Source organism: Trachemys scripta, chromosome 2, assembly GCF_013100865.1.
Source record: "Trachemys scripta elegans isolate TJP31775 chromosome 2, CAS_Tse_1.0, whole genome shotgun sequence".
Taxonomy (NCBI): domain Eukaryota; kingdom Metazoa; phylum Chordata; order Testudines; family Emydidae; genus Trachemys; species Trachemys scripta.
In genome coordinates this window covers 38,227,627-38,254,548 of record NC_048299.1, presented here as the reverse complement: position 1 = coordinate 38,254,548, position 26,922 = coordinate 38,227,627, and the positions used below count along the sequence as shown (strand labels likewise).

The 26,922-nt window shown below is 40.1% G+C and overlaps 1 protein-coding gene across 2 annotated transcripts in view; it reads left to right on the top strand.

Annotated features, from left to right (window-relative positions):
• CACNB2 (calcium voltage-gated channel auxiliary subunit beta 2) overlaps positions 1-26,922 on the top strand; it is a 370,084-nt gene that overhangs the window by 11,290 nt on the left and 331,872 nt on the right. For both annotated transcript variants that reach the window (XM_034760328.1, XM_034760327.1), the window contains exon 2: positions 8,093-8,185. In XM_034760328.1, coding sequence (XP_034616219.1) covers positions 8,093-8,185 — 93 coding nt within the window. The remainder of the gene's footprint in view (positions 1-8,092; positions 8,186-26,922) is intronic.

Sequence of the window (26,922 nt, the reverse complement as noted above, 5' to 3'; positions counted from 1 at the left end):
CCTGGCCTGCCAGGGTGCTTATCCTGGCGAGCCGCGTGCCAAACGTTGCCGGACCCTTGCTCTAATATAAGAATTCTCTTGTGTGTGTGAATGTGTAATGTCACAAGGCTAATCACATTTGATTTCAGGTCCTTGCAGTAGTTCAGTTTCAATTTTTGGAGAGAAACTGATGTGGAGTGAGTATTGTGTAATTTGTTTTTGCACTTTGTGAAGATTATCTACAAATGTGTACGTACATCCTGTTATTCTTAAAGCAAGATAGATCCATTGGCACACATGGGCCAGAACCTCAGCTTAGTCACCTGAGCAGTCACCAGGAACCAGCTGCCCTCACTGTTTTCTCTCAGGTTTCTCACCCATCATCCATCTGCCACGGAATCTTCCCATCCTCATTGACGTATCACCCTCTAGTGAGGAATCAGAAGAGCAGCAGCAGATTTAACCCGCCCTGTACTGACAAGTTACAGTTGAGTCGATTTACCCCATATATAAAAAACATACCCCATTTCACCTATTCTTTAAATATATTCTTCTATTGCAAAGCCTTAATTTGTTAATATTAACTCACAAACTAACTTTATAATTAATAGCCAAAGAGTTCCTATTACTCTTAATTTAATTAAATACAAACAATAATTCTATCACTGCTTACAATGGAGCTACTGAAGGCTTTATTCTCATCTATCAGTATTCCTCAACTGCCAACTCCAACATGGCAGTGCCTGAATAAAATAGATTAGAATTAGGAGGCGGTGAGACCAGATTACTTCCAGCACAATCACCAGCATGAGGCAGTGTTTTCGACCTGATGGCTGGAAGTGGTAACCTCCTTCCAGTGTTGCACTCTTTTATGGTAGAAAAACATGTTAATAGCCTTAAATATAAGCCAGGGCAGATTTCAAGAATTATTTCTCTCTTGATTTCCCCCCAAACTGTTGAGGGGTTCAACCTGCATCACCTTGCTCTTTGTCAGCAGTAGGCATATTTTGAGTGCTCAGTCGCTACTGGAGGCATTTGTTTCTCAGTTGTATACAGTATGCCATCCGTTGTTGCCCTTGTTCTTTAGATTTTCCCCACTGTTGAGTCCACCTGAAGCTCTCTGGTGATTTCAATCCCTACTTTCCTTTAAAGCCTGCTGACTGCCTTCTAGAGGTCACATTCCTGGTTTTTATAATGCAAGCCATTTTGAATGGGAAGCTCCAGCAATATTTCACCCCTAAATTCCTAAGCGCTTCAGTGGCCTGGCTGTAAATTGGTGGGCTCCACCAGCTGGAGAAGATGGAAGCATGCTCCAAACAACTGCACCTTTCCAGTTCCTTTGCTTGAGGCTTTTCTGCATCAACATAGAAATAAGATTCAAAATTGTCTCACTGTCCCTATGGGTCTTGTCTTAGACTTGTCTTCGGGGCTCCACAGTCCTCCTTAGCTGAGGCTTCACCAGTTGGCTCCTGCTCTCTGCTGGTATCTCTTCCTCAGGCCTTCCATCTGACAGGTGCAGAGACTCTTCTCCTCCCTCTTGGGATTCCCCAGACCCTGGTTTCTCATTTCTGCTCTCCTGTTTGAGTCAGGAAGCCTTATATGCAAATTCCTATTGGGCACATGAGTAGGAGCAGGCAGGATCAGACCTCCAACATCAGCTCCCAGTCTTAAAGGGCCCAAGGGTTGTAAGAGGCTTGCTGGGATGAGCACATGTGCCCCAAGAATCACTCTTACACACTCCTTTCACTCAGACTGAAGGCAGAGAGGTCTTAATCTATGGTGGGATGAATCTAATGAGCAGCAGACTCATTCCATTACATTGTCACCTCTGGAATGTAGTAAGTCAGCAGGAGGAAGAAGATTCCCTGGCAGTTAGGGAGACAGTTGGTTTGAGTGAGGAGAACAGGCCTAGTCCCCTCTCCTGGCTAAGAGGGTGAGGGTGGCAGAAACTCTTTGAAAGTGTCTGTTGTGGGCAGGGAACTGGCCCTCTTGAGATCCAGCAGCAGAGCAGAGGTAGCCTGAGATCTGGGAGACTGATGAGAAGCAAAGTGTCCCATAAGGGAGAGGCTGTTAGCAGTGGTAGTGGCAACAGCATATTGCAGGCTGACACAAGGCCAGTGGGGAAGGAACAAAGACTTGACCCTGCATCCGGGTTTCTGAATAAAAGGGGGCTTGGAGGGGTCTGCCAGGGGCACTGAAGCAGCATCCTTCCAAGTGACTAGTAAAAGGGCAGGAGACTGTGGGGTGGGGCTCGCAGCCTAAACATTGTTACAGGGAAAGCAGTCTGCACAGCAACTGGACAACTGCATGGAGGAGCCCCCAAAGAGCTATCACTATGGAATTGAACCCTACTTAGCATGTTGGGAACTACTGATACCCCATTGCACCTATTTGGGGCAATCCAGGTACTGGGCCTGAGTTGGCCTAATCCACTTTCAGAATCCCTCCTATGGACTAAGGAAGAATTGTGATGTTTATCTTTTGTTGTCGTTTAAGCTGTTGTATGTGGGATATTTGTGACCTTCTTTTCTGCCTGCCCTACTAAACAATTGATTTTGTCTGAGCTGTGTGTCTGAGTGCTTATTGGGACTCACCAGATGCTAGAGTCTATAGAGTGTACTGACTGAAGTGCTTGTAGTACTTGCTTCTGAATCGTGATATGGCTAACATGCTACTGAATATCAGAGAGGGTTTGATATACCGCAGCACTGAACAACCCCATTTGGTGGGGATGATTACATTGGCAATGGATTATTCTTGAACGGAGTGGTAGGATTTGGTCAGTATGTCCTGAATTTTCCTTAAGTTTCTGTTCTTTATCTAGTGCATGTGCACATTTAAGTCTCTTGGTCTTGAATCCTTCTGCAGGGGGAGGAAAGATCACTTGGTGTGTTCTGTCTGTTAGAATAGGAACATTCTCTTCTCACTCCAGCAATTCTCTGTTAAGAGATTCTACAAATCTTTCAGGATTATGCTTCTCAATTATTTTAAGTACTCATTTGTTCCTTATGTTAGTCCTTCATTCCCAGATCTATCAGTCATCTAATCTGCATTCCAGCTCTTGATTTTTGTTTTCTTTCTGTTTCATTCTCTCCAGCTCATCATTTTTGTACTGAGATGTTATACTCCTGAGGGAATTCTGCACCAAAAATTTAAAAATTCTGTACACAATATTTTAAAATTCTGCAAATTTTATTTGTCAATACATAAATGTGGAGGCTCCAGCATGGCAGTGCGGAGCACAGGCCACTGACTGCACAGAGGTGGGAGATCACCCTGCAGTCCCTACCCCGGGACATGGACTCGGCAGTGAGGCTGCACCTGACCCTGACAGCGCAAGGGCCAGGCCTGCCCCTCCATGCCAAGCACACTAGATGTAGACAGGCATGCTCAACGCAGCAGGATCCAGGGGCTTAGTGTAGGGAGATCCAGGTGGAGGGTGATAGGGTTCTGTGTGGGGCAATCTGGGTGCAGGCAGCTTGGGGGGGCGGGATCCAGATGCTGGGAGGGATTGGTAGGGGGGTTCTGAGTGCAGAGACAATGGGTCTCTGCAGGGGGGTCCAGGTGGGTGGTTGGGGCTCAGCGGGGGTGGGGAGGTTGGGGGTGGAGGGCTCAGCAGGGTGGGGGTCTGGGTGCTGGCTTGATGGGGTGCAGGTGCTGGTTTGGTGGGATTCAGTGGGATGGGGGGGTCTAGTGCAGGGGGCTAGTGAGGGTGTTCCAGGTGCAGGTGGGGTAGGGGTCTCAGTGGGAGGAGTCTGGGTGCAGGGGGTGAGGCTTGGTGGGGCAATGTAGGTATGAAGTGGGTTTGGGTGCATGGGGGATGGGCAGATAGGGAGCAGCTCCCTGTACAGTGACCCCTCCCCTCCATGGCTGAGAAGCAATGGGGGCAGGAAGGAGGGGGTCCAGAGCTTCCTGCAGCCAGAGAGGTTTGGGGGGGGTCTGACCCTGGCTGCTCCTTGCAGGGGAAGAGGAAATCCCATCCTCCCTAGCCCTGCTGGGGATTAGCAGCTGAGCCTAGCACAGGGTAGGAGCCACTGGCTGGGGCGTCTGCATCCTAGCCCCTCTCCCCGGGACTTACCTCTTTGCTGGCTGCTCCAGATGCCCAAAACAATGCACCCGCGCTGCTGGGGAGCGGCGCATGACCCTTTTGCGGCTTCCCTTTCATTCCCCATCAGAGAGTCATTTTTCTGCAGGGAAGCAAAGAAATCTGTGAGGAACATGAATTCTGTGCCTGTGCAGTGGTGCAGAATTCCCCTAGAAGTAAAGTTAGTGACTGCTGACTGAATCCTCTGAATCTTTGAATGAGGCAAACATGTCTGGTTTTTTAAATTTTAGCTCTGCCTCTAACTCTTTAATATCAATCTTAATAACTAGCACTGTATTCTCCATTATAGGTTGGGGATGAGCTGCTACTGAGAGCATTACACATGCTTCCCTTTTCTGCCTTGGTGTAAAATACAAATGAATGGTAGCTGATTGTTCATAGATATGCATTTAGGATTTACCATAGATTCAAAGGCCAGAAGGGACCATAGTGATCATCTAATTTCACCTTCTACATAATACAGGCCATAGAACTTTCCCCAAAATAATTACCTGAGCATACATTTTAGAAAGACATCCAATCTTGATTTTAAGATAGTGAGGGAGAATCGACCACAACTCTTGGTAAATTGTTCCAGTGGTTAATTATTGTCACTGTTAAAAATTTACACCTTATTTTCCATCCACACTGACTGGTTTTCTGGTTGCGGATTGAGTAATTTGATGCCATTAGGTCCACTTTTCCAGATGCATTTAGCACCGCATTTTTCCTTTGGTGATCAACCATGTATTCTGTTTGTCATGTACGTTGGAGAATTAAGTATTGTGGATGCAGGTCTTCTGTGCATTGGACACAGCAGGGATCTTGTTAAAATCATAGGGTTTCATTGTGGAAAAATGAACACTCTTCAGCTCCTAATAACTTAGAAATAATTATTCATATATGAAACAGTGTTAATTTTCAGGGAACCGCTGTACATGTGTAAGATGATTAATATGATTTTCATGGTTTATTAGATACGGTGGATTTAAATAAAGGATGAGTGACTTATTTTTAGGCAAAAGTGAGACTGAAAAACATGTCTTCATCACTTTTCATCTACCACACTTTTTAAGAAGAACAATTTTTACAAAAATACTTGTAGTTAAAAAAAAAGTCTTACACAGCCTGACTGGTATTTTAGGAAGCAACAGAATTTAAACATGTGTGTGTTGTGTTTCTTTGTCTATAGCAACGCAGCCCATTTTAAAAGAACTTTACACACCTAAGTAACTAAGTAATAAAGCAAGCTAAGGTCCCCATTCTATATAAACACTTAATAGCATGCATAACTTTACTTGTATTAGCAGTCCCATTGAGTCAATGAGACTGCTCCCATGATTGAAGTTATACCAATACTTAAGTGTTTGCAGGATTGGAGTCTTACTAATTGCAAAATGAATACAATTACTTTGTGCCAGATTGTTGCTGACCACATGCAGATATTCTTGGGTAGTATTGAGGAGCATTGCCTTTGTGTATATAGCATACAAGCCCAGACTACAGGGACTGTTCCCTGCATAAATACTACTGTGTACAAGCCTATGGTGCAGGCTGCCCCGGTGGGTGCATGCTGGAACATTCAGAAGTATGGTAAAGCATATGCAGTACCTTGGTGCATTGGGTTCAAGAAAGGCTGCCCACCTTGCCGCTTATTTAGGCCAATAGCCATGTGTCACAATTCAGCCTGTTATTTGTAATTGTTCAGTTATAACCAACTGTTATACACTTCTTCCTGGAATATAAGCAAAATGTAGATAAAATACCTAATTTTAATACTGAAATTTCCAGCCTAGTATTATGTACATTGTGAAAAATCAGTTTACTATTCTTCCAAAATTATAACTCCAGAAACAATTGTTCATGCAAATAAAGAATTTGATCTTGCACAACACAGCTGTGAGGAAATGCACAGGAAGAGGCAAAATATAATAAGACCGAATCAGTGACCCCAAATCTCAAAATTTTATCATATTTGGTGTTTTTCTTAAATTCACAGCTCCTGGAGTCATATGATTATGTGAGAATCTCAGCTCTCATTTAAAAACAAAAGCAAGTTTCTAGCCTTCAAAGTTTGGAGAAAAGCTTGAAACTTTGAACCCTAAGGGCTCAAATACCAGAGGGCAATTAAAAAGAACCCAAAATGTATTGACTTTAAAATCATGAGAATTTTAAAAATCTCATGACTTTTTTGTGGGGAGACTGACTCAGGATTTTTGAATGTTTGGGGTGGCAATGTTGCAGAATATTAGGAAATCCGATTTTTTTTGTTAAGATGTGTTGCCATGCAGTTACAAACATATACATGATTATTAGCAAGAATAAGTTTAAGAGGGGATTACGTGGCCCACCACTTCTTTAGCATGATGAGTTTACCTATCAACCTCCAGTTTCCTGAGATACCAAAATCTTTCCTTCTTTTATTTTGTTTTGTTTTTTACTCTGTTCAGAGTTTACAGTATCAGCCAAGAAACAAAGACAGATATAGATAAATATATGAGGGAGTAGAAGGAAACAATGAGACAATATTGGTCAACATGATAGGCAGTAGTATCCACACACCAGAGGCTGTTGTCACATTTTTGTAGGCATCACGGCAAAGGAGAGTTTTAAGGATAAAGAGGTAGCTTTTTGAATGTTTATGGGGAACTCTCAGGTGTGAGGGGTAGCATGGGAGAAAGAACTGAGGTGCTGGTTTGAAAATTTAACAAGTGGGAGATGGAGGTTGGCATTACTGGCTGATTGGAGGCAGGAGTTGACATCTTGATAGTGAATGAAAGATGATAGACTGGGTGAGGATTGACTGTGAAGGGCCTTGAAAGTGAGTACAAGCAGCATAAGTTTGATGTGAAAGAGAAGAGGGAGCCAGTGGAGGGATTCAAAGAGAGGGGTGAAATCGTCAAAGTAATGGACTAGAAGAATAATCTTTGCAGCTGTACTCTAAATGGATCTGAGCAAGGCAAGATTGCATTTGTCAAGGCTAGAGAAAAGGATGTTGTTGTAATCAAGAGTGATATAGTGAGAACCTGGACAAGAGTTTAGCTGTGTGGATGGATAGAAAAGGCTGTATATTAGTGGTGTTACGTAGGAAGATTTAGACATAGCCTAGATGTGAGGACCTAGAGAGAGGTCCAAGTCAACAATGATGCACAGGTTATGGGCTTGAGTGACAGGCAGGATAGTGGTGTCGTGTACAGTGACCAAGAAGGAGGTGGCTACTGAACAGAAATATTGATTGAATGTCTTCCTTTTGCACATTATTATTGACAGTTCTATCATATCCAACTAGTAATGAATCAATACCATTGTTAGGAATCCTTTTGTTTCTGATGTATTTTAAAAAGCTCATTTTTATTATCTTTAACTCTGACTATAGATGTTACCTGGTATTCTTTTGCTTCCATTATCAATTTTCTACAATTCCTTGCTTTTAATTTATGTTCATTATTATCAACTTCCCCTTTTTTCCATTAGTTATATTTATTATTTATTTATTATGGCTGCTTTCACTTCCCCTCTAAGTAAGGCTGGTTTATTGACCAGTGTAACCTTCTTTTTCAATTGTATGATTGTGGATTTTGTAGCATTTAGTAAACTGTTCTTAAACAATTATCATTCGCATTTTTCTGTTTCTTTCTCCCAGCTGATTTGGCTCATAATTAGGATGTACTGTAGACTTCTCCAGCATCTCTCTTATTAGAAAGTACATTTAAAGTAACTATAAAATAAAACCATGCTATTCTGACTTGTGAATATAATATTACATCGTATTAGTTTGTAAAACTGCTTCACTGAACCTGAAAGGAGAGAGAACCTTTCAGGGCTTGACTGTGCAAACCTTATTCATGTTGGTCAGCACTTACTTATGCATGTGTCCCATCAATTACTTGCGTAATTGCTCACCAACTTGAGGAAGGTTGCCCAGTTGAGCTCCGAGCAGTCAAACATGTCATGTTACATCAGTAATGTTTGTATTTGAAGTTTCTGTGTAAGGGAAATTAACAGTATTCCTGTTTTATTTTTTTACAGTCTTACGGAAAAGGAGCTAGAAGAAAAAACCGATTTAAAGGATCAGATGGGAGTACGTCTTCTGACACTACCTCTAATAGTTTTGTACGTCAGGTATGTTATGCTTTTTTTAGTTTGTCATTCAGTTTTCAAAGAATATTGCAAACTTTTTGGTGTTCAGGACAGACTAGACAGATTTTTTCTTGCAGTATTAGTGATCAAGGCACAGTGTGGTGTTATTGGACACAGAACATAGTAGCTTTCAGTTAGTCTTATTTGCTGTTGCTGAGAGCAGTATTTACTTTCCTTTTATCACATAAATTCCATGAGGTGATTAAGTATGTAGGGGGATGGGGAGACTGGTGGGAGGGCCTCTGCTCTAGCAGACCTCATAGTCCCCCCATCCCCAGGGGGATTTCCTGCTTAAAATATTGCTTTTTTTCATTCTTCCCAGTGTTATTTCAGGAGCCCAGCTGGAAAGGAAATCCTTGGCAATTGGGTACAGCCAGGAGCAGCTTCAGCAGCAGGGTGCACATGCGTGCATTATATTAGCACATCTGCATATTAATCTCCTCCTTCCCTGCCAGTATGAGACGTAACTCTCAAATTTCAAAGATGCTAGTGTGATAGCTGTTATCTTGTCAACACCAGGGGTTGAATCAGTGACCTTCATAACTAAAGGAATGAAGGTCTGCTTTACTGCTTGTGCTAAAGAATCAGGTTGTCACAAATTCACATTACTGTGGATTGGACATCCGGGGTGGGAATCGGGTAAGACACATAACACACTAACTTTTGGGTTACTCGAGTAAATAAGTGACAAATGCATAAAATGTAAAACCTGTGTATTTTGATCCTTCACATCATAATTTACAGATTATCGTAGTGTTTAAGTGGAAACCTGCTTTCAACTGTCTGTTTCACTGTGGATAGTATATTCCAGTAATGGTTATAGTATTATTCCAAAAGATGCAGCAGCTCTGAATAACACAGAGAGGAATTGTTTGAGTCATAGCAGGTGTGTGGGAGAAGTGTTTCTGCATGAGTTTGCTCACTGCAGTTTCTTTCAGAGCTCAAGATTGCACCCTGGGCAAGCAGTTTTTCTCTGACTCTCTTTCCTACTTGGCTAGCTTGATACCCTAGCCCAAAGAGGAATCTCTAGCAGCATTACTGCCATTAGATGCAAAAGCACAGCAGACATTGGATGTCAAATGCTGATAGCACGTTCAGGCAATAGGTGCAACCGCTCTCCACTACTTACATTTGTGTGTGGTATTCCTAGAATATAACAGGATCTCTTTCTGTACTTGTGTCTTTTGTAGAAGACTGCCATTTTGGTATAAACTAACTATTGTTTCCCCTTCTGCAGCACTAGCTACTTTTGGGGGCACAATGAGATTAATTATCCTTATTCTAGCATATGAAGACCTGTCCCATTTGCAAAGAATGAGCAAAGGGCTAGCAGCCCAACATTTCAAGGTGGCATTTGGACCTTGAGGCAGGTTAGGTGGACCTTAGGTTAAATGTATGGTTATGTATAAATTGTTTTAAAATATGCAAATTCGCTCTTTTAATATCACACATGGAGTGCCTCAAAACTTGGCCTATAAACAAGTTCAGTGCTACAGGGGCTGGACAGCCATAAGGAAAGCTCCTCCTTTGGATATTAGATGGTATCTTCTCAATGGTTGTTTCTGCCTGTAATTGTCTCACACTCGGCCACAAGCAGAGAAGGACAGAATGAAGCAGTGGAGAAGGGCATTTTTAACATGAAGTAGCATTTGAAAATTGACTTTAGGATCCCCATGAGGCAGAAAGGGGCCATTGAAGAGTTTATGGAGACCAGTTGGATGGATATACATTCTCCACCCTTCTCCCCTCCAGTCAGTATAGCCCAGTGAGTTTCAAGTCACTTTCCCGTGTCCACAGAGCAAGTCAGTGGCTGAGCTGGGAAGTATATTCAGGAGTTCCTATATTCATCCACCACAACACTCTACTTCTAATTGCTTTATCCATTTTCCCACTGCAGATTTTTGTATAGTTTAGTCTATAGGTGATATTTTAACAATAGACATAAAAACCAGTATGTACAAAATATTCTTTTAATTGTGGTACTAACAGTACTTGTGTAAATTCTAGTCCTATGTTCCACACATTAGATGCCACTGAATTTGGTCCCAAACTGGTTAATGTTGCCTGATTAATAGGATGTCTGAGCTGAAGACTGTACATTGCCATACGCTTCCCTCAATCTGTGAGTTTGGCAACCCCCACTGATGGCAGTAGAATGTATTTATACAGGAATCATTGCCTGTATGTGGACATTAATTTTAGGGGGGTTATTCAATTTTATTTATTAATTTGGGGTTGTTTTATTTAATTTAATGTGGTTATTCCCACTAAAAAGAATTGCTAAGGTTTAGAACAGTGGAAAATCTGTGAGAGTTTAAGACAATACAATTAAAGATACTCCAAAATATAATTTAATTTGTTTAAAATAATGAGATTTTCATATACATATTAATTATATAATACTCCAACCCTACCATCTGATACTCAATGTGGGGTAAATGCATCCCTTGTATTGCTCCAGTGAACTCAATGGAGACATACCAGGAATGAATTTGGCCTAATACAATAACCCAGTAGTGGTAGCCTGATTGTGCACCAAAAACTGAACACAATCAAGCGAAGCAAGCCAGCAGTGATATTTTCCTATGCTATCCTGTTGAAATCAGTGCTAGCACACTGTACCTGAAAAATATTAAGACATTATTTTGAGATATGAAGAGTAAAAAGTTTAGCAGGGCTGAAAACTTCCTTTAATCTCTATAATCACCATGTAAGCTCTTAGGGGCCAGCAACATCTCTTTAGTATGTATTTGTAAGTGCCTAAAATAATGAGTACCCGATTAATGACTGGGCCTGTAGGCACTACTGTAATATAAATAATAAAGTATCAGAGGGGTAGCTGTGTTAGTCTGGATCTGTAAAAAGCAACAGAGAGTCCTCTGGCACCTTTAAGGACTAACAGATGTATTGGAGCATAAGCTTTCATGGGTGAATACCCACTTCGTCAGACACAGTGGGTATTCACCCACGAAAGTTTATGCTCCAATACATCTGTTAGTCTTAAAGGTGCTACAGGACTCTCTGTTGCTTTTTATAAATAATAAAGAACAATAATCATTTTTGTCTTTGACCTGAAGAAGGGACTTACATTTTTATATTTATATATATATATATATATACACACACACACACAGTACGGATATATTATACACAAAAACTTCATTAAAAGTACATTATTAAACTTGCAAAGTCAAGCACTGAAAAGTTGGGAATTGCCAGAAGTAAAGTTGATGCATAAGCAGAGTGAGGCATATGAACAAACATGATACAGTCTTTAATTACATGACTACATACTATTTTTTTCCACAGGATACCTCCTAATTCAGTGCCCACAGTGGATGGTGTTCTCCTAATGAATAGCTATGAAATATTTTTTTCTTCTCATTATTCAATGTATGTCCTCACATTCTATTTACTGCATACTATTCAAACCTGCTCTGAGAAATAATTATTAATTTTTTCATGGGCTTTTCTATGGCACTCATCTTTACAATATCTGAGTGCTTCTCAAACATTATCTTCACAACATCCTTATGAGATGAGATGATGCATCATCCCCATTTTATAGATGAGGAAATGATGCACACAGAAATTAAGGTAATAGATTTCCATTCATTTTGCGTGCCCAATATGAGAAGCATAGGACTGGATTATTCAGTGTAAAGTGCTATATAATGCCTAGTACATGTTTAAAGCACAGGTCCCACTGACTTCAGTTGCAGCTATAAGTGCTCAGAATTTCTGTAAATCACACAATTAGGTCTGGTATACACTAAAAAGTTAGGTTAACCCAGCTATGTCACTCAGAGGTGTGAAAAGTCCACAACCCTGAGCAGCGCAGTTAAGCCAACCTAAACATGGGGGTAAACAGTGGTAGGTTGATGGGAGAATTTTTCTGTCTACCTAGCTACTCCCTATCAGAGAGGTGGATTATCTATGCCAATAGGAGAACCCCTCCCATCGGCATAGGTAGCATTACATTGACACGCTACAGCGGCGCAGCTGCAGCACTGTCACTTGTAGCGTTTCAAGTGTAGACAAGCAATGAGTGATACGATTTGGTTTTTGTGAAAAGTTTGATTTGAGTTATGTAATAATAATAGGAGGGTTTTCAAGACTTGAGTCAAATGCTCTATTATTATTTTAATATCCCTTTAAGGTTGTTTTTACCTCATCACCATTTGATCAGAGACCCAGTTTGCAGTATTTTTTGTAACTTTTATTTAAGAATAGAAAAAACTATAAGGTTAACTAATTTCTTATTCATACCTAAAGTACTAAAGAATATGAAAATTAGATTGATTACAGTGTAAATCAAGTTAGTCAAATCAGGCATTAGCAATACAAATAGTAAATTAAAAAAGAATAATTTAAGACCAACGATTGGTCAAGTCTTTACATGAGCACAATCAAGAATCAAATCACAAAGTTAACACCATCAATGATTGAATGTCTGACAGTCTTTCTGTCTCTGTACGTTTTTGTTTCTTTGCGAGGGGTGGTATTGCTGCTGTTGTTGTAGTATGCATGTTGGTCCCAGGATATTAGGGCATATCTACACTACAATCTTAAATTGACCTATGTTAGCCATGACATTGACAAGAATGACAGCCCACAGCCGATGTAAGGAATGCAGTGTCTACACAGACATTGCATCACTCTAAGTACACCAACATGAGTCCTACACCTCTCGGGGAGGTTGAGTTGTGATGACGGTGTAGTAGAGCACTTACATCGGTGGGAGCAAGGCTGTAGTGTAGATACTGACATACTTAGGTCGACATAAGATGCCTTATGTTGCCCTAACTGCAGTGTAGACCAAGCTTTAGAGAGTCACAGTGGGTCAGGTAATATCTTTTATTGGACCAACTTCTGTTCAGGGCCAGCTCCAGGCACCAGTCCAGCAAGCAGGTGCTTGGGGAGGCCAAGGGGAAGGGGTGGCACGTCGGGCTCTTCGGCGGAAATTCAGCGGCGGGTCCCTCGGTCCCTCTCCGAGGGAAGGACCTGCCGCTGAATTGCCGCCGAAGAAGAAAGCGGCACGGTGGAGCTGCCGCCGATCGCAATCACGGCTTTTTTATTTTATTTTTTATTTATTTATTTTTTCGACGCTTGGGGCGGCAAAAACCCTGGAGCTGGCCCTGCTTCTGTTAGTAAATGAGACAAACTTTCAAGCTTACAGAGTTCTTCAGGTGTGGGAAAGGCACTCAGAACGTTGTAACTGAAAAAAAGAGATTAACATAAGGAGTTAACTCGCGTTGCAAACGACCATTCAAGGTGAAGTGGGCTGTTAACTCTTCTGCAGTCATAGGACAAAGGAAGGTTAGTTGGTTACAGATTGTTGTAATGAACCATATATTCAGTGTCTTTATGGTCTTACACTTGCTTATCACATGTGGCGTACCTAATGCACTAAATGCCACAATAACAGCTATGTGGATGAAACAAGAGAATCACTATGCTCTCAAATGAACTCACCCAGAAAAATGATAACACTTTTCACAAAATGATCACTCCATATCTGACCTCTTAGTCCTCACCCTCAAAGTAAAGCTGCACAACACCTTCAAAAGATGAGCCTGGGAGCTTAAATTCATAACTTTGCTAGACACAAAAAATCAGATTCAATAAAAACACTTCACTTGCATCTGAAGAAGTGAGGTTCTTACCCACGAAAGCTTATGCTCCCAGTACTTCTGTTAGTCTCAAAGGTGCCACAGGACCCTCTGTTGCTTTTTACAGATTCAGACTAACACGGCTACCCCTCTGATAAAAACACTGGATTCATGGCTCATTACAACAATCTGTAACCCACTAACCCCCCTTTGTCCTATGATCTCAGAGGTGTTAAATACCCACTTCACCTTGAATGGTCTCTTACAGCATATTAATTCCATATATTTAATCTATTCCACCTTGTATTTAGGTGAGTACTTTTCCCAGGACTGAAGAAGAGCTCTGTAAGCTTGAAAGCTTATCCCTTTGACCAACAGAAGTTGGTCCAATAAAAGATATTACCTCACCCACTTTGTCTCTGTATCTCAATGCAGTTTATTTAGGAGCTTATACTTTCCTTTGTGTAAACAAGGGGTTAAAGTTTGCATAGTTATGTATCCGGGTTAATTTGTTCTATGATAATATCTGCTTTGAACCTAGGTTAATTAATGGCCAATGGTAATTTGTACTATGCTATTAATAGACATATACACATACAGCGGCACCTAAAAAAGGTTAGGACAAATTTTCCCAGGCAGGCATCCCTACAGGTATTCAGATGTCCTGTTAAGGAAACAAAAGGAAAAGGTACTCAGAAAAGAAAAAGGATCTGCTCTTCAGTTTGAGTCATTCAGGAACTGCAGTTTGAGAAACTAGGCAATGTCTTCTGGTTCAGGTACTGTCACTACCGGGCATCATCCTTTGATCAACTGGCAGGTCTGCAATGTTTGTCCCTACTTTCCTTAGAAGGGAAAGTAGGAATATCAGCCTCTGTTTGTCATCATGGTGACCTTGAGAAGAGCAGACACAGTTTCTTGTTTATCTGGTTTTTATGAGTAAAATTCAACCTGGCATCATACCAGCAATCTTCTGATCAAATCAGGAGACCACAGGTTTCTTACCTCAACCACACAGTCCAGTCCTGAAGTGAGGTCAGTCTGACTTTTGTTCTGCCATTGGGGCCCTCCTTCTTAGGGTACTGTTTCTTTGTCATACCCACGGGTGTGGTTTTTCCAAAAGCAATTGTAGTGAATAACAGGACACGAGGAATCCACCAAAATGGATTTCAACTCCCCTTATCTAGGTGAACAGCCCTGAATAAGAACGTAACATAACATAAGAATGGCCATACTGGGTCAGACCAAGGTCCATCCAGTCCAGTAGCCTGTCTGCTGACAGCGGCCAATGCCAGGTGCCCCAGAGGGAGTGAACCTAACAGGTAATGATCAAGTGATCTCTCTCCTGCCATCCATCTCTATCCTCTGACTGACAGACAGGCTAGGGACACCATTCCTTACCCATCCTGGCTAATAGCCATTAATGGCTTAACCTCCATGAATTTATCTATTTCTCTTTTAAACCCTGTTATAGTCCTAGCCTTCACAACCTCCTCAGGCAAGGAGTTCCACAGGTTGACTGTGCGCTGTGTGAAGAACAACTTCTTTTTATTTGTTTTAAACCTGCTGCCCATTAATTTCATTTGGTGGCCCCTAGTTCTTATATTATGTGAGCAAGTAAATAATTTTTCCTTATTCACTTTCTCCAAACCACTCATGATTTTACATACCTCTATCATATCCCCCCTGAATGGCCTCCTGACTATTAGGGCCTGGTACCTTCCTGGTCATAATGTATGACTCTTTGTCCTTTGGCTTAGAAAAGTTGTTCCCCACCCATTCATGTCTCATGCTTACATTTTCCCAAGTCAGACAGGGCCTCATGAGCAAAGTAAGAAATTACAGAACTGTCACTCTATCGGGAACACTAGGGAACTAGGTGAAAGATTATTTTGCTTTATCAGTCTCAAAGCCAAGCTGCTTGTTAAATTCATTAGCATAAATTTACTGAAAATATCATAAATTAAAGTTTATTCTTCATGTCCATACTACTATAGGCCTATATATCGTATATCTTCCCCACTTCACAGATGGAATGAGGAGGCTGCTTAAGAATTTTTTCTTACATCATTACACAATATGAACTTTAAGCATATCACATTCGTATTTGAAATTAAATTCATAACTAATTTCAATAGTCTAACACTTAAGTTTAAGCTTATTAGTAAAAATTAATTTTCTCTGTTATCACTTCCACCAAGTGATGTTGCTGTAGCATTTGTATCCAGTTCAGTACAGACATTTTCTTTCTGCATTAACTCATTTGTCTCTGGGTCTTCTGCCACCAGTAATGGCAGAGATCTCACTGTTCTTTGACTAAGATTTTGTAGGGCACAGATGAGGAGAAAGAGAACCTTGTAATTTTTCAAAACAATATAATATGAAGGAGAAGTGAGTGAGTAAACTGGATGTGAGGGCCAAATTTAGGGACAGGAATGCATGATAATCTTGCATTTCTCTGGGTTAGTATCTTTCTCTAAACCATATATGACCTTTATAGTGTTAACCTGTGCAAACCCAATGGATCTCTTTTATAGCATGACAGAGGTTCAGATGGGGAACTAGGTACTGTTCTGGGTCAGCAGCCCTATACGCCACAATAGGTCTCATTTTGCAAGTATTCCACATTTGAAACTGATTTACTCTTTTATGCATTTACAGTCTCTACAAAATGTAAATTCAGCAAAAATGTCTCTTCCATTCTTCCTACAGTCACATAAATAAGGACAGCACTCCCCAGATCATAATCTGCATGCACCTGGTTAGGTAGGATGCCTTCAGGATTAATTTGCTGGGGGGATTAAACCACCCCCCATTTTTGGAAACAACATCACATAGGAACTCTGGCAGAGGCAGAGATAGCATTCAATTCTCCAGGGTGGCATTCAGCTGCCTTAACCATGAGACCATCCCTTCTCTTCTTGCAATTCTGTCTCACACTTTCCAACTTGTGCAACAAATGAGGCAAGAGTCCTACAGACAGCAGCCCCCTTCACTACACAACCCTGATTCATCCCTGGAGCAGCTGCACTCTGTGCACTGAAAGAGGCGAGATTCTCTGTAAAAAATAGTATGTGATCATATAATTAAAAACGCTATCAGACTGCATATGCACAAGGGGGGGGGGCAAATTCAGGTTGCACTGGCAACCTTAATTCAGGCATTTGCTAGCTTTTGAGTGCTTGAATTTGCAACCTTAATGTTCTATTATCATACTTTGTCTGTAATTTCCTAGGTTTTTAAAAAAGAAAACTGAAATCCGTCCCAGAAATTCCATTAATTGGCATCATTATTCCATTAACTGACACCTATATGGGTCATCAGCAGGATTGGAACCTTTATATCCACCACACAGACCTCTGTCACCTGAGCTAATAGCTTGTCAGTCTCTACGTAGACAAGCACTAGAAGGGAATGAGAGAGTTTGCCAGTGGGTTTCGCAGATATTTTCTGCCAACAGAGGAATGTTGGGACTCAGAAATCTTGGGTTTCATTTCAGATTTTGGAGAGGGGCATGCTCTCATGAGGTCATAGAATTCTTCTGCCTATTCCTGCCAACCTTAACCCTTTCTGCCCTGTCCTTAACCACCTGTCCCTTTCCCCATTCCTAGCTCCTTATCCCAGTCCCATTGTCCTGGCCTGCCTAGTCCCAGTCTCCACTCCCATGGCCAAGTGAGTACCAGTTTGCCCACTCCTAACTTCTTATTCAATCTGTCTCTTCCCTCCCCTCCCACTGTCTCCCAGTTCCAATCTCTTCCCCAGCTTCCTTATCCAATCTCTGCAACATATTAACTCCATGAAGATGAGTATTGTAGTTCCCCTCCTGGCTACCTCGCTTGCCAAATACATGGAAAGGACAACCAGAATTTGGCCTTATGTCTGAATGTAGGAAGAACAATAATATTTTTGACAATCTTTGTCTCTGCTGTACATAAGGTTAAGTTGTCTGTTTACAAGCAAGAGTAATTAAAAACTTCTATACTCACAAGTTATTTTTTCTGTAAGTTTTGGTTTTACCATTCACAAAATTCAGTCAATAACTACAAACTAAGACAAATGTCTTTGAGGGAAGGCAGAAGGATAATAAATTCATTACATCATTATTTATAGTTATGTTTGTGACTGAAGACAGTGCAACAGGCATTGAGCCAGTATTTAAAGGCTGAAAACAGATTTATAAAACCTTCAGTATATCAGTCTAAGCAGGCCTGGAGTCTGCAGTCTATATCACAATTTAATCTGTCTTTGCAACACAATTAAAAAAAAATAGACTGTCTCTGTGGTTAATCATTAACATTTAAAATAAAATCTGAACAAAGATGGGTCCCGGAAATGCAACCACAAAATATGTGGTGCCAACTGAACATGGAATTTGTTTAAAAAATCATTGATTGAAAGTGCCATACCATTTTCTGTCAAATATTTTGTTCATTCCAGTTTGCCTGATCTGTATTTTGCAAACTCTTGAAATAAAAGTATTATTGTACTCCAGTCAAAACATTGGTCAGTACAGACCAGATCTTATAGACTCTCAGATTTTGAGGCCAGAAGGGACCAGAATGATCATCTAGTCTGACCACCTGCACATTGCACACCACAGAATCTCACCCACCCACTCCTGTAATAGACCCCTAACCTCTGGCTGAGTTACTGAAGTTCTGATATCATGATTTAAAGACTTCAAGTTACAGAGAATTCACCCTTTATACTAGTTTAAACCTGCAAGTGACCTGTGCCCTATGCTGCAGAGGAAGGCAAAAAGCCCCCAGGGTCTCTACCAATCTGATCTGGTGGATTCCTTCCCAACCCCAAATATGGCGATCAGTTAGACCCTGAGCATTTCAACAAGACCCAACAGCCAGACTCTTGGGAAATAATTCTCTGTATTAACTCAGAGCCCACCCCAACTAGTATCCCATCACCACCCCTTTGGGTTATTTGCCACTAGCAGTCAAAAATCGGCTACATGCTGTTGTAGGCAGTCTCATCATACTATCCCCTCCATAAACTTATTAAGCTCAGTCTTAAAGCCAGTTGGGCTTTTTGTCCCCACTGTTCCTCTTGGAAGGCTGTTCCAGAACTTCACTTCTCTGATGTTTAGAAACCTTTGTCTAATTTCAAGCCTAAACTTGTTGATGGCCAGTTTATAGCCATTTGTTTTTGTGGCAATGTTGGTGCTTAACTTAAATAACTCTTCTCCCTCCCTGGTATTTATCCCTCTCAAGTATGTATACAGAGAAATCATATCTCCCCTCAACCATCTTTTGGTCAGGCTAAACAAGCCCAGCTGTTTGAGTCTCCTCGCATAAGATATGTTTTCCATTCCTCTGCACCCGTTCCAGTTTGAATTAACCTTTCTTAAACGTGGGAAACCAGAATTGCAGACAGTATTCGAGGTGTGGTCTCACCAGTGTATTGTATAATGGTACTAACACTTTCCTCTCTCTACTGGAATTACCTCGCCTGATGCATCCTAAGACTGCATTAGCCTTTTTCATGACCATGTCACATTGGTGGCTCATAGTCATCTTGTGATCAACCATTACAGGTCTTTCTCCTCCTCTGTTGCTTCCAACTGATAAGTCCCCAGCTTATAGCAAAAATTCTTGTTAGTCCCTAAGTGCATGATGTTGCAGTTTGCACTATTAAATTGTATCCCACTTCTATTACTCCAGTTTTCAAGGTCACCCAGATCTTGAATGATATTCTAGCCCTCCTCTGTATTGGCAATACCTCCAAACTTTGTGTCATTGGCAAATTTTCTTAGCGCACGCCCACTTTTTGTGTCAAGGTCATTAATAAAAATGATAAATAATATTGGTCCCAAGACCAATCTCCGAGGAACAACATTGCTCGTGTCTTTCATAGTTAATCTTTGAAACAAGGTGATTATATCCAAAACTCAAAAAAGCTGATGAAAACTATATATAATACAGTTTTCTTTAGCTCCCCAAAACCTAAAAGACTAACACTGGCTAATGGTATGGGCCGAAGTGTGTTTCTACTGTAAAAGTGAACTAAAATGGGATTGTAGGGTTCCATCTTTATTGCTGCTCAATGACTTCATATCTTTTGCTCAGTTTACAAGATGTTCCCTCTTTCCCCCTCCCCTGCCCATCTCCTCGCCCTTCAAATTATTTCAGGCTCTGACATCACTAATAGTAAGGATCCTGAATATGGAACTTAGTTAACAATTCTGCTAATCCTCAGAAACTACAAAAGGATCCAACTCACTCACCCAGGGCTTTATATGCTCTGTAGCGTTAAAAAGAGTAAAAGGCAGAAAAACAAATTTGTCAGTGAAGTCAACAGATAAGGTTCACAATACATTTGGGGAGTAGATCTGCTGAGTAAGAAACTCCAATTTTATACAGCATTTTATTAAGCAATGGTTTCGATGTAATTGTATCTGAAGACCTAAAAGGGTCAACAAGTGGGAACATCATCCCACTCTGAACTTCTCTATTTGTGCACTCTAGATGAAGGGTTTAAATAGCACATACTATTTTCTGGGGCCCTCTGCACAAGGGTCAATTTCATCCCCAGTGTACAATAGCAGGGACTGTCACATAATTTGAATGAAATATTACTAAGCTGCTGTTTCATTCAAATAAAATGAAGTTGGCATTCTCTCCTTCCTACTGTAGTATTTGGTATGCATCTCAGGAAACTTTCCAGGTACATAGTGGAGCCAGGGATGCATATGTCCTTAAGGACACAGACAAACTGAGACACAGAAAACTGGGTCACACAAGTAAGCAACAGATATTAACATTCCCCTCTAAGCAGTTTTAATTTAACATGCATCTGTGGATCCATGTTGTTTTCACTGACTTTTGCAATACTAAAAAGCCGTATCTTCAGAGAGTTACGCTGTGTTTGACAGTGCCCCCCAGAGTATCATGTACACACGTGCTTTCCTTCAACATTAGGCACATGCATCTTTTCTAACCAAACACATATTTATCCATTAAGTAAAATATCACTCTCCAACAGTGATTACATACAGAATTTGTATGCCTTTCCTAGACTATCTCATCTTAAGAACAAGAGACAGCTGGGTGGCTAAGTGGTGAGTAACAAGGACCTTTGTCACCCTTCTGCTAAACTTTTTAAGTTGTCACCTATAATTCTAGTACCTAAAGCCATTTACTAGCATTAGGTGCTAAAAGCACTATCCATATTATTACATTTCTTCAGCAGAGAGCATTTGGAGAGAGGTACATGAAGAAAGATTCACAAAATTAAAAAAGAAAATAAGAAGCCTGGCAGGAGATGGGGAGAAAAGAAAGAGATGAATAAGAGGTAAAAAGAAAAACAAAGAAGGCAAAGAAAATATAGCCTTCATGAAACAGGATATTTGCCCTGTAAAACTCAGACAAGAACTGCCACCAGAATAGCCAGGTCAGGTGTTAGGAGCAATGGGACAAGGTTCAATCACCTAATTTAAGTCAAGAAAATACATTAAAATTTGACTCTTAATTTTTACATTCATCCCGTTTTCCACACTCTATGCTTCTTCCAACCCCTCCTGCCCCTATTTTTTTCTGCACTAATTCTGGAAATTAACTTCAAAACTTAGTAGCTGTGAGGAGGAGGAGGGGGCTGTATATATGGGTGCATACTGGAGAGTTTGGGGTGTTGCTATGTAAGATGGGTGGATGGTACAAAGCATGTGTAGTCTACTAGCATGTGTGGGAGGGTGCCTCTGGGATAAAGTGGAGTGGAAGTTGGAGGCTGAGGGGGAAATTGGGATAGCTTTGGGAAAATGTTGCACCCCCTCACCTTCTGTCTCTGCTGCCTGTGCCTTTGCTGCCATTAGGTGCTTCTTCCGTCTGTTCCTTGATCCTTTGGATCCAGCAGAGAGCTCAGGGAGAGGGAAAGTAGAAAGGGCTGTCTGGATGCCTTACTCAACAGGCATCACAGCAGACCCTCGTGGCTGACAGCATTAACAATTTCAGGTATTTCTGCAGCCCAGATGGAGGTGTCACATCTCTGCTGAGCTATGGACTGTGACAAGCCTGCTGAATGCATGTGTTATGTGAGATTTGTGCCACTTGGCACCTGCTGCTGCCCTGCAATGGAAGAGGGGAGCCACTCTGGCTGGTCAGGGATCGGGATAGGTGTGGATTCTTTTAAACCATTGTCCTAAGTGATGAACTTTCTTCGCAGCTTTGTTTAATACATAATAAGAAATTGATCCTTAATCATCCTCCATGGTCTAAAATGGGAGCAGAGGGGCTTTGTGCATCACGGTTGATGTGGAGAGACAATTTAGGTGTCCTATCCAAATATCTGCATGATGTGCAAAAACCCTCTGCAACACTTCATATACAGTTTAAGTTTGCATCATGTGTAAGGAGAAACAGAAGTGCAGTGCAGAGGAGGGGCTGGCTCATCGTTCAAGGTGGGAAGTAGCACTGACATTTTACTCCCTTGTTTATTTTATTCCCGTCACTGCAGGATCTGTCTTTCGTGTACAAGGGTTTCCTTACTTCTACTACCTTTACTGTCAGATAAATGAAAGGTTCCCTAAGATTAATTAAAATTCAAACTCACAGACTCTGTTAAAATCAGGAATGAAATAAGCTACATATATTTAATTGCAGCTAGTGCCAAAGCCATCAGCCTTGCAGAAATAGTTTTTTTCTGAGAAAAAGTAATGTAATCAGCCTTTTTTTTTTTCAAGTGTCTATTTAGCAGCAGTGTTTTTATAATTTTTATTAAGACAGCCTAATAGAAAACAACATTTCCTTAAACCCTATAGGTTGAATTTTTCAAAAAGAACACATTTAAAAAGTTGTACTTAAATGGTTAAGATTGTAAGTCCCTAGCAAAATACAAGTTCAAATTTGAAGTTTACACACAAATACATTATAAATACAATTGTTTATTTAGTTCCTTCTGCAAAGAGGTGAGTCTGAGATTCTTCGTTTTCCCTTTAAAATTATCTTTAACATTGAATTCAGGCCTAGTTTAATGAAAATGTAATGGTTTTCTGGGGCATGTGTTAATGTGGCATAGAAGATGACACCTAGATGATGGTCTAACACTGTTAATATTCTCATCTTTTTTTAAACAAAAGCTTAGATTCTGGATCACATTATGGCAGATTCCAGAAAATATATACCAGTTTGCTGATCTCCCACAAGCCAGCCCTGTTTCACCCCTGCATGAAGTCTAGCCATTTTTGGTCACAGATACTATATTGGAAAGGAGGAAAGTGCATTGCAATTGGCCATATGGGTCCACTGGATCTCTTCCAAGCATCCCAGGCAAGTACACTCTTGCTCGAATGCAGGAGTGTTTGCTCTTAAGCATCAGTCATTGGAAATATTAGAGTATGTGCCAGGGCCATTTCATACCCAGTCTGCCATACAATTGCCAGTTTTACAGCACAGAGGCACCTTTCTGTACATTTATTTAACCTGTTGTTTCCAATCTCAATAATGTGTTCATGAAAATCTTAGCATTATTTTTCCTTTGATCCCATTCAGGCTTTTATGTAGTGGATTATGAGGTTCATTTAGAGCCTGTGTGTGCGTATAAATGTATATATACAAACATATATTATATATGTGTGTGTGTGTGTGTGTGTATATATATATATATATATATACCTATACCTATACCTAATGTGGAGATGTCAATTGGAGTGTTATTTTCCAGCAAACCTCATTACAGCTCTGGAGTACATATATACACACAATATTGTTCCATTTGTACCACATGTTGTTTTGTTTTTTTACATCGGTATCTATGTTTTGTGTATAAGTTCAATTAATATTCCAGATCAGCAAATTAGATTGTAATAAGTAAGTTGTAAATAAATTTAAAGCCATTATTGTTAATGAATTTGAAACTGCTCTGTTGCAGCTTGTTCTGTATAATGTTATCCTTTTTATATTATCTAGGTTTGTGTATTTAATCTACAACTGAAAGTGGTTTGTGTATTTAATTTGCAATTGAAAGTGTAGTAGGAATAAAAACATTCCACTTTTGAATGTAAGGACAGGTACAGAAAATCAGTGTGCATATTTTAAAAAAGTGAACATTTGCCAACTGCTATCTCATAATTAACATAAAATTTCCTGTTTCAAATATTACATAGGGAAATATTGTGGTTCGTAATGTGTGAGACTAGAATTCATGTTAAAATAACATTTCTCTGAACAAGGTTGTTAGATTAAAGGGAAGAAATCCAGGATGTGAGAACTTCAGAACACATTATTATAAAATTATTAGTACCCAACTGTGTGATTACTTAAATTTCTAGTGCCATTGAAATCAAAAGGGCCTTGTATATGAATAAGGTGATCACAGGCACATAGCAATTGTCTTATAAATAAACAATAACAATTAATGATGGTGATACTGCCCTTCATTTGCGCTCTTGCCGTTATCACCTTTCGGACAAGTAGTGGCCATTACCACTGGTCCATTTTGGGGAAGGAGCAGAGCTGCACAAGCAACATAGGGAGAATTTGTGCCTCAGAGACCAGCAAATTGTGATTACTTTACATTGAAGGCATAGTTTTTATTCTAGCTACCTTGTTCAGATACATGTTGCATAATATGAATGATGATATCACATATTGGACTCTGAAGTGATTGGATACAGACTATCCTTAATTACAAGTGTCATTATTATTAATATTTATTTATTAGCTACCTGCTTCTGTGCCAAGTTGTGGTCCCCTGACTTCAGTGGGACCTGGCATTTAAGATGATCACAATTTGGCTCCATATGCTCTATGTGTTGCATATTTTCTTTAATTCCCACATTCTTGAATACTTTCTCAGAGAAGCACTGTGCCCACAGGAGTCTGCGTATTCTTTGGATGGTGCAACAGCTCACCTTATGAGCCTGGGCAAGGTGGGTGGTGTGACATGGCCTTGCTTCCTCGACATCCATTCTTCCCTACTTTGCGACATAGCATGCTCTTGTGGAATGGTTCCTGTAGTTTCCTAAATGCAGGGATTGCAACTGGGACAAGCCTTTGTCCAGGGTGGGAGGAAAAGGAGATGAGTACCTAGTGAGTTTTGTCCCAGTCTTCGTACTATAAAAGTCACATCTAACCCTTCTTTCACAAATAAAAAATCAATATTATGTATCATTATGTCATCTCAGCTGTTTCCTGGTTAACTGGCATAGTTTATCTGGAATTGGACATATCTATAGTTTGGGTGCAATTTGTTAATCCAGTAGACCCAAGTTACTGTTCTGACAACTATTTCTGGAATACCTTGCAGCAGATAATTTGCTCCTTTACCAAGCACGGTTCTGTGAAATTAAACAGGATCGTCTATTAACATTGCCCTGAGGAAAAGTCTGAACAACCAACATTGCCTTCATTCTCTCTCATCAACAAGCAATGTTTATTCTTAATTAATATTGTGTACAAGTCACCAGTGTTTCTAGGTGGAACCATGTTAAAAGAGACTCCATAAAATGTGTCCAAGAGAAATAACAATTGTTCTTCAAGTTGGTGGGCTCAATGATACTAGAGTAATGGCTGGCTAAAATATCTGAGTTTATTTATTAAACAGCAAAATTTCTTTATATTTTATAAACCATATACTGACTTCAGAATATCTTCAGTTTATATTTACAGAGAGAGGAGTAAAACTAAATTACAGATTGTTAGGCCGATACTGTCATTCTTTTTGTTATAGACATATGCGTTCTTAGCATCTTTGCGAGGGCGGGGTGCCTGTGCGCAATACTCTTCCTGATATTATCCCCTGGTGACATCACTGAATGGTCCCACTAACCGGTATCTATTCACTATATTTTTAATTTGTTGGTGGAAGGAAGCTTCTGTAATAAACATTTCATTCACACAACTATTGAAAGTATTTTTCTTGAATAAAAATGACAACATATAAATCTTTGTTTAGTTGAATAAATGCTTTTAAATTATATTTAATTCCTCCTATTAATTTTAAGAATGCCAGTTGCCTGTACATTCGTTGAACGTGTGCTTAAGTAAAGACAGTATTTATTAAAATACTGTGCTTTCATAAATATATTTTAAAACAATGTAATGTACACGACTGAAATTAGATGAAGGACATATAGCATAATGAAACAGAAATTTTAAACTTCAAAATTAAGTAGAATTACAGGATGCCCTCTTTTGTTCTCTGTCTGTTGGACTACATCGTTTAATTTATATAGCAGGGAACTCACACGTGTCTCTTATTTACTTTCAGTTTGTGCACTCAGTCTATAAAAATGAGCATGTACTCTTTGCGTAAGCACTTGTTTTAAAATATATCTGTACAAATAACTATACCAGGAAACACCTTCACTTAATAATTAATATAAATAATTTTTAACCTACTGATAAGTCAGACTCTTTCTCTCTTTATCTTGGCCTGTTTGGTGGTCTATGAGCAAACTTCAGAGCTGTAATTCATCATCAGTGCAGCTCCACCAGTTGTTGCAGTGATGGAAGTTGTAGTGTGGACATGGCACAGATATTTTTACCCCAGTATCATTTAACATTAGGCTTAGATAATTTTAATAAAAATGTTTGAGCCCTGTCTAGATTAAAACTTCCACTGTTGCTACCACCAGTGGAGCTGCACCAATGGTGAATTTTGGTTATGAACCTTACTAATGTTAAATGACCCTGTGATAAAAATGCCTGAGCCATGTCTATGTTGCATCTTTTCCACTGCTACCAGTGCAGAAGTGTAACTATGATGTTTTCTAGTACAGACTGGGCCTTTAACAGCAAGCCACTTTCCACTGTTTTGCTAGTTTTTTTCATGAGCATACATACCATGAAAAAAAACACTTACTTACAGTTGTACCACACAGGAACAAACCCCAAAACAGGTTTGCAGAGAAATTAATCTTTGTCCTTAAAACCTCAAGAGAGTTCTATCCAGTATCCAGATTTTCTTGAACTGATATTACAGGTTAGTCAGGTTATATTTAGTTTTAACTGGCACTTCCTCAAGTTCAAACATTCTCCATCTATAGCTGATTTCAGAGTAGCAGCCGTCTGAAGTACTCCTGTTTTATCTATAGCTGAGTTTCACTTGTAAAGGTGTGGAATTCCGTCTGACCTTTGAAAAGGTGAAAGAAAAGTCAAAGAA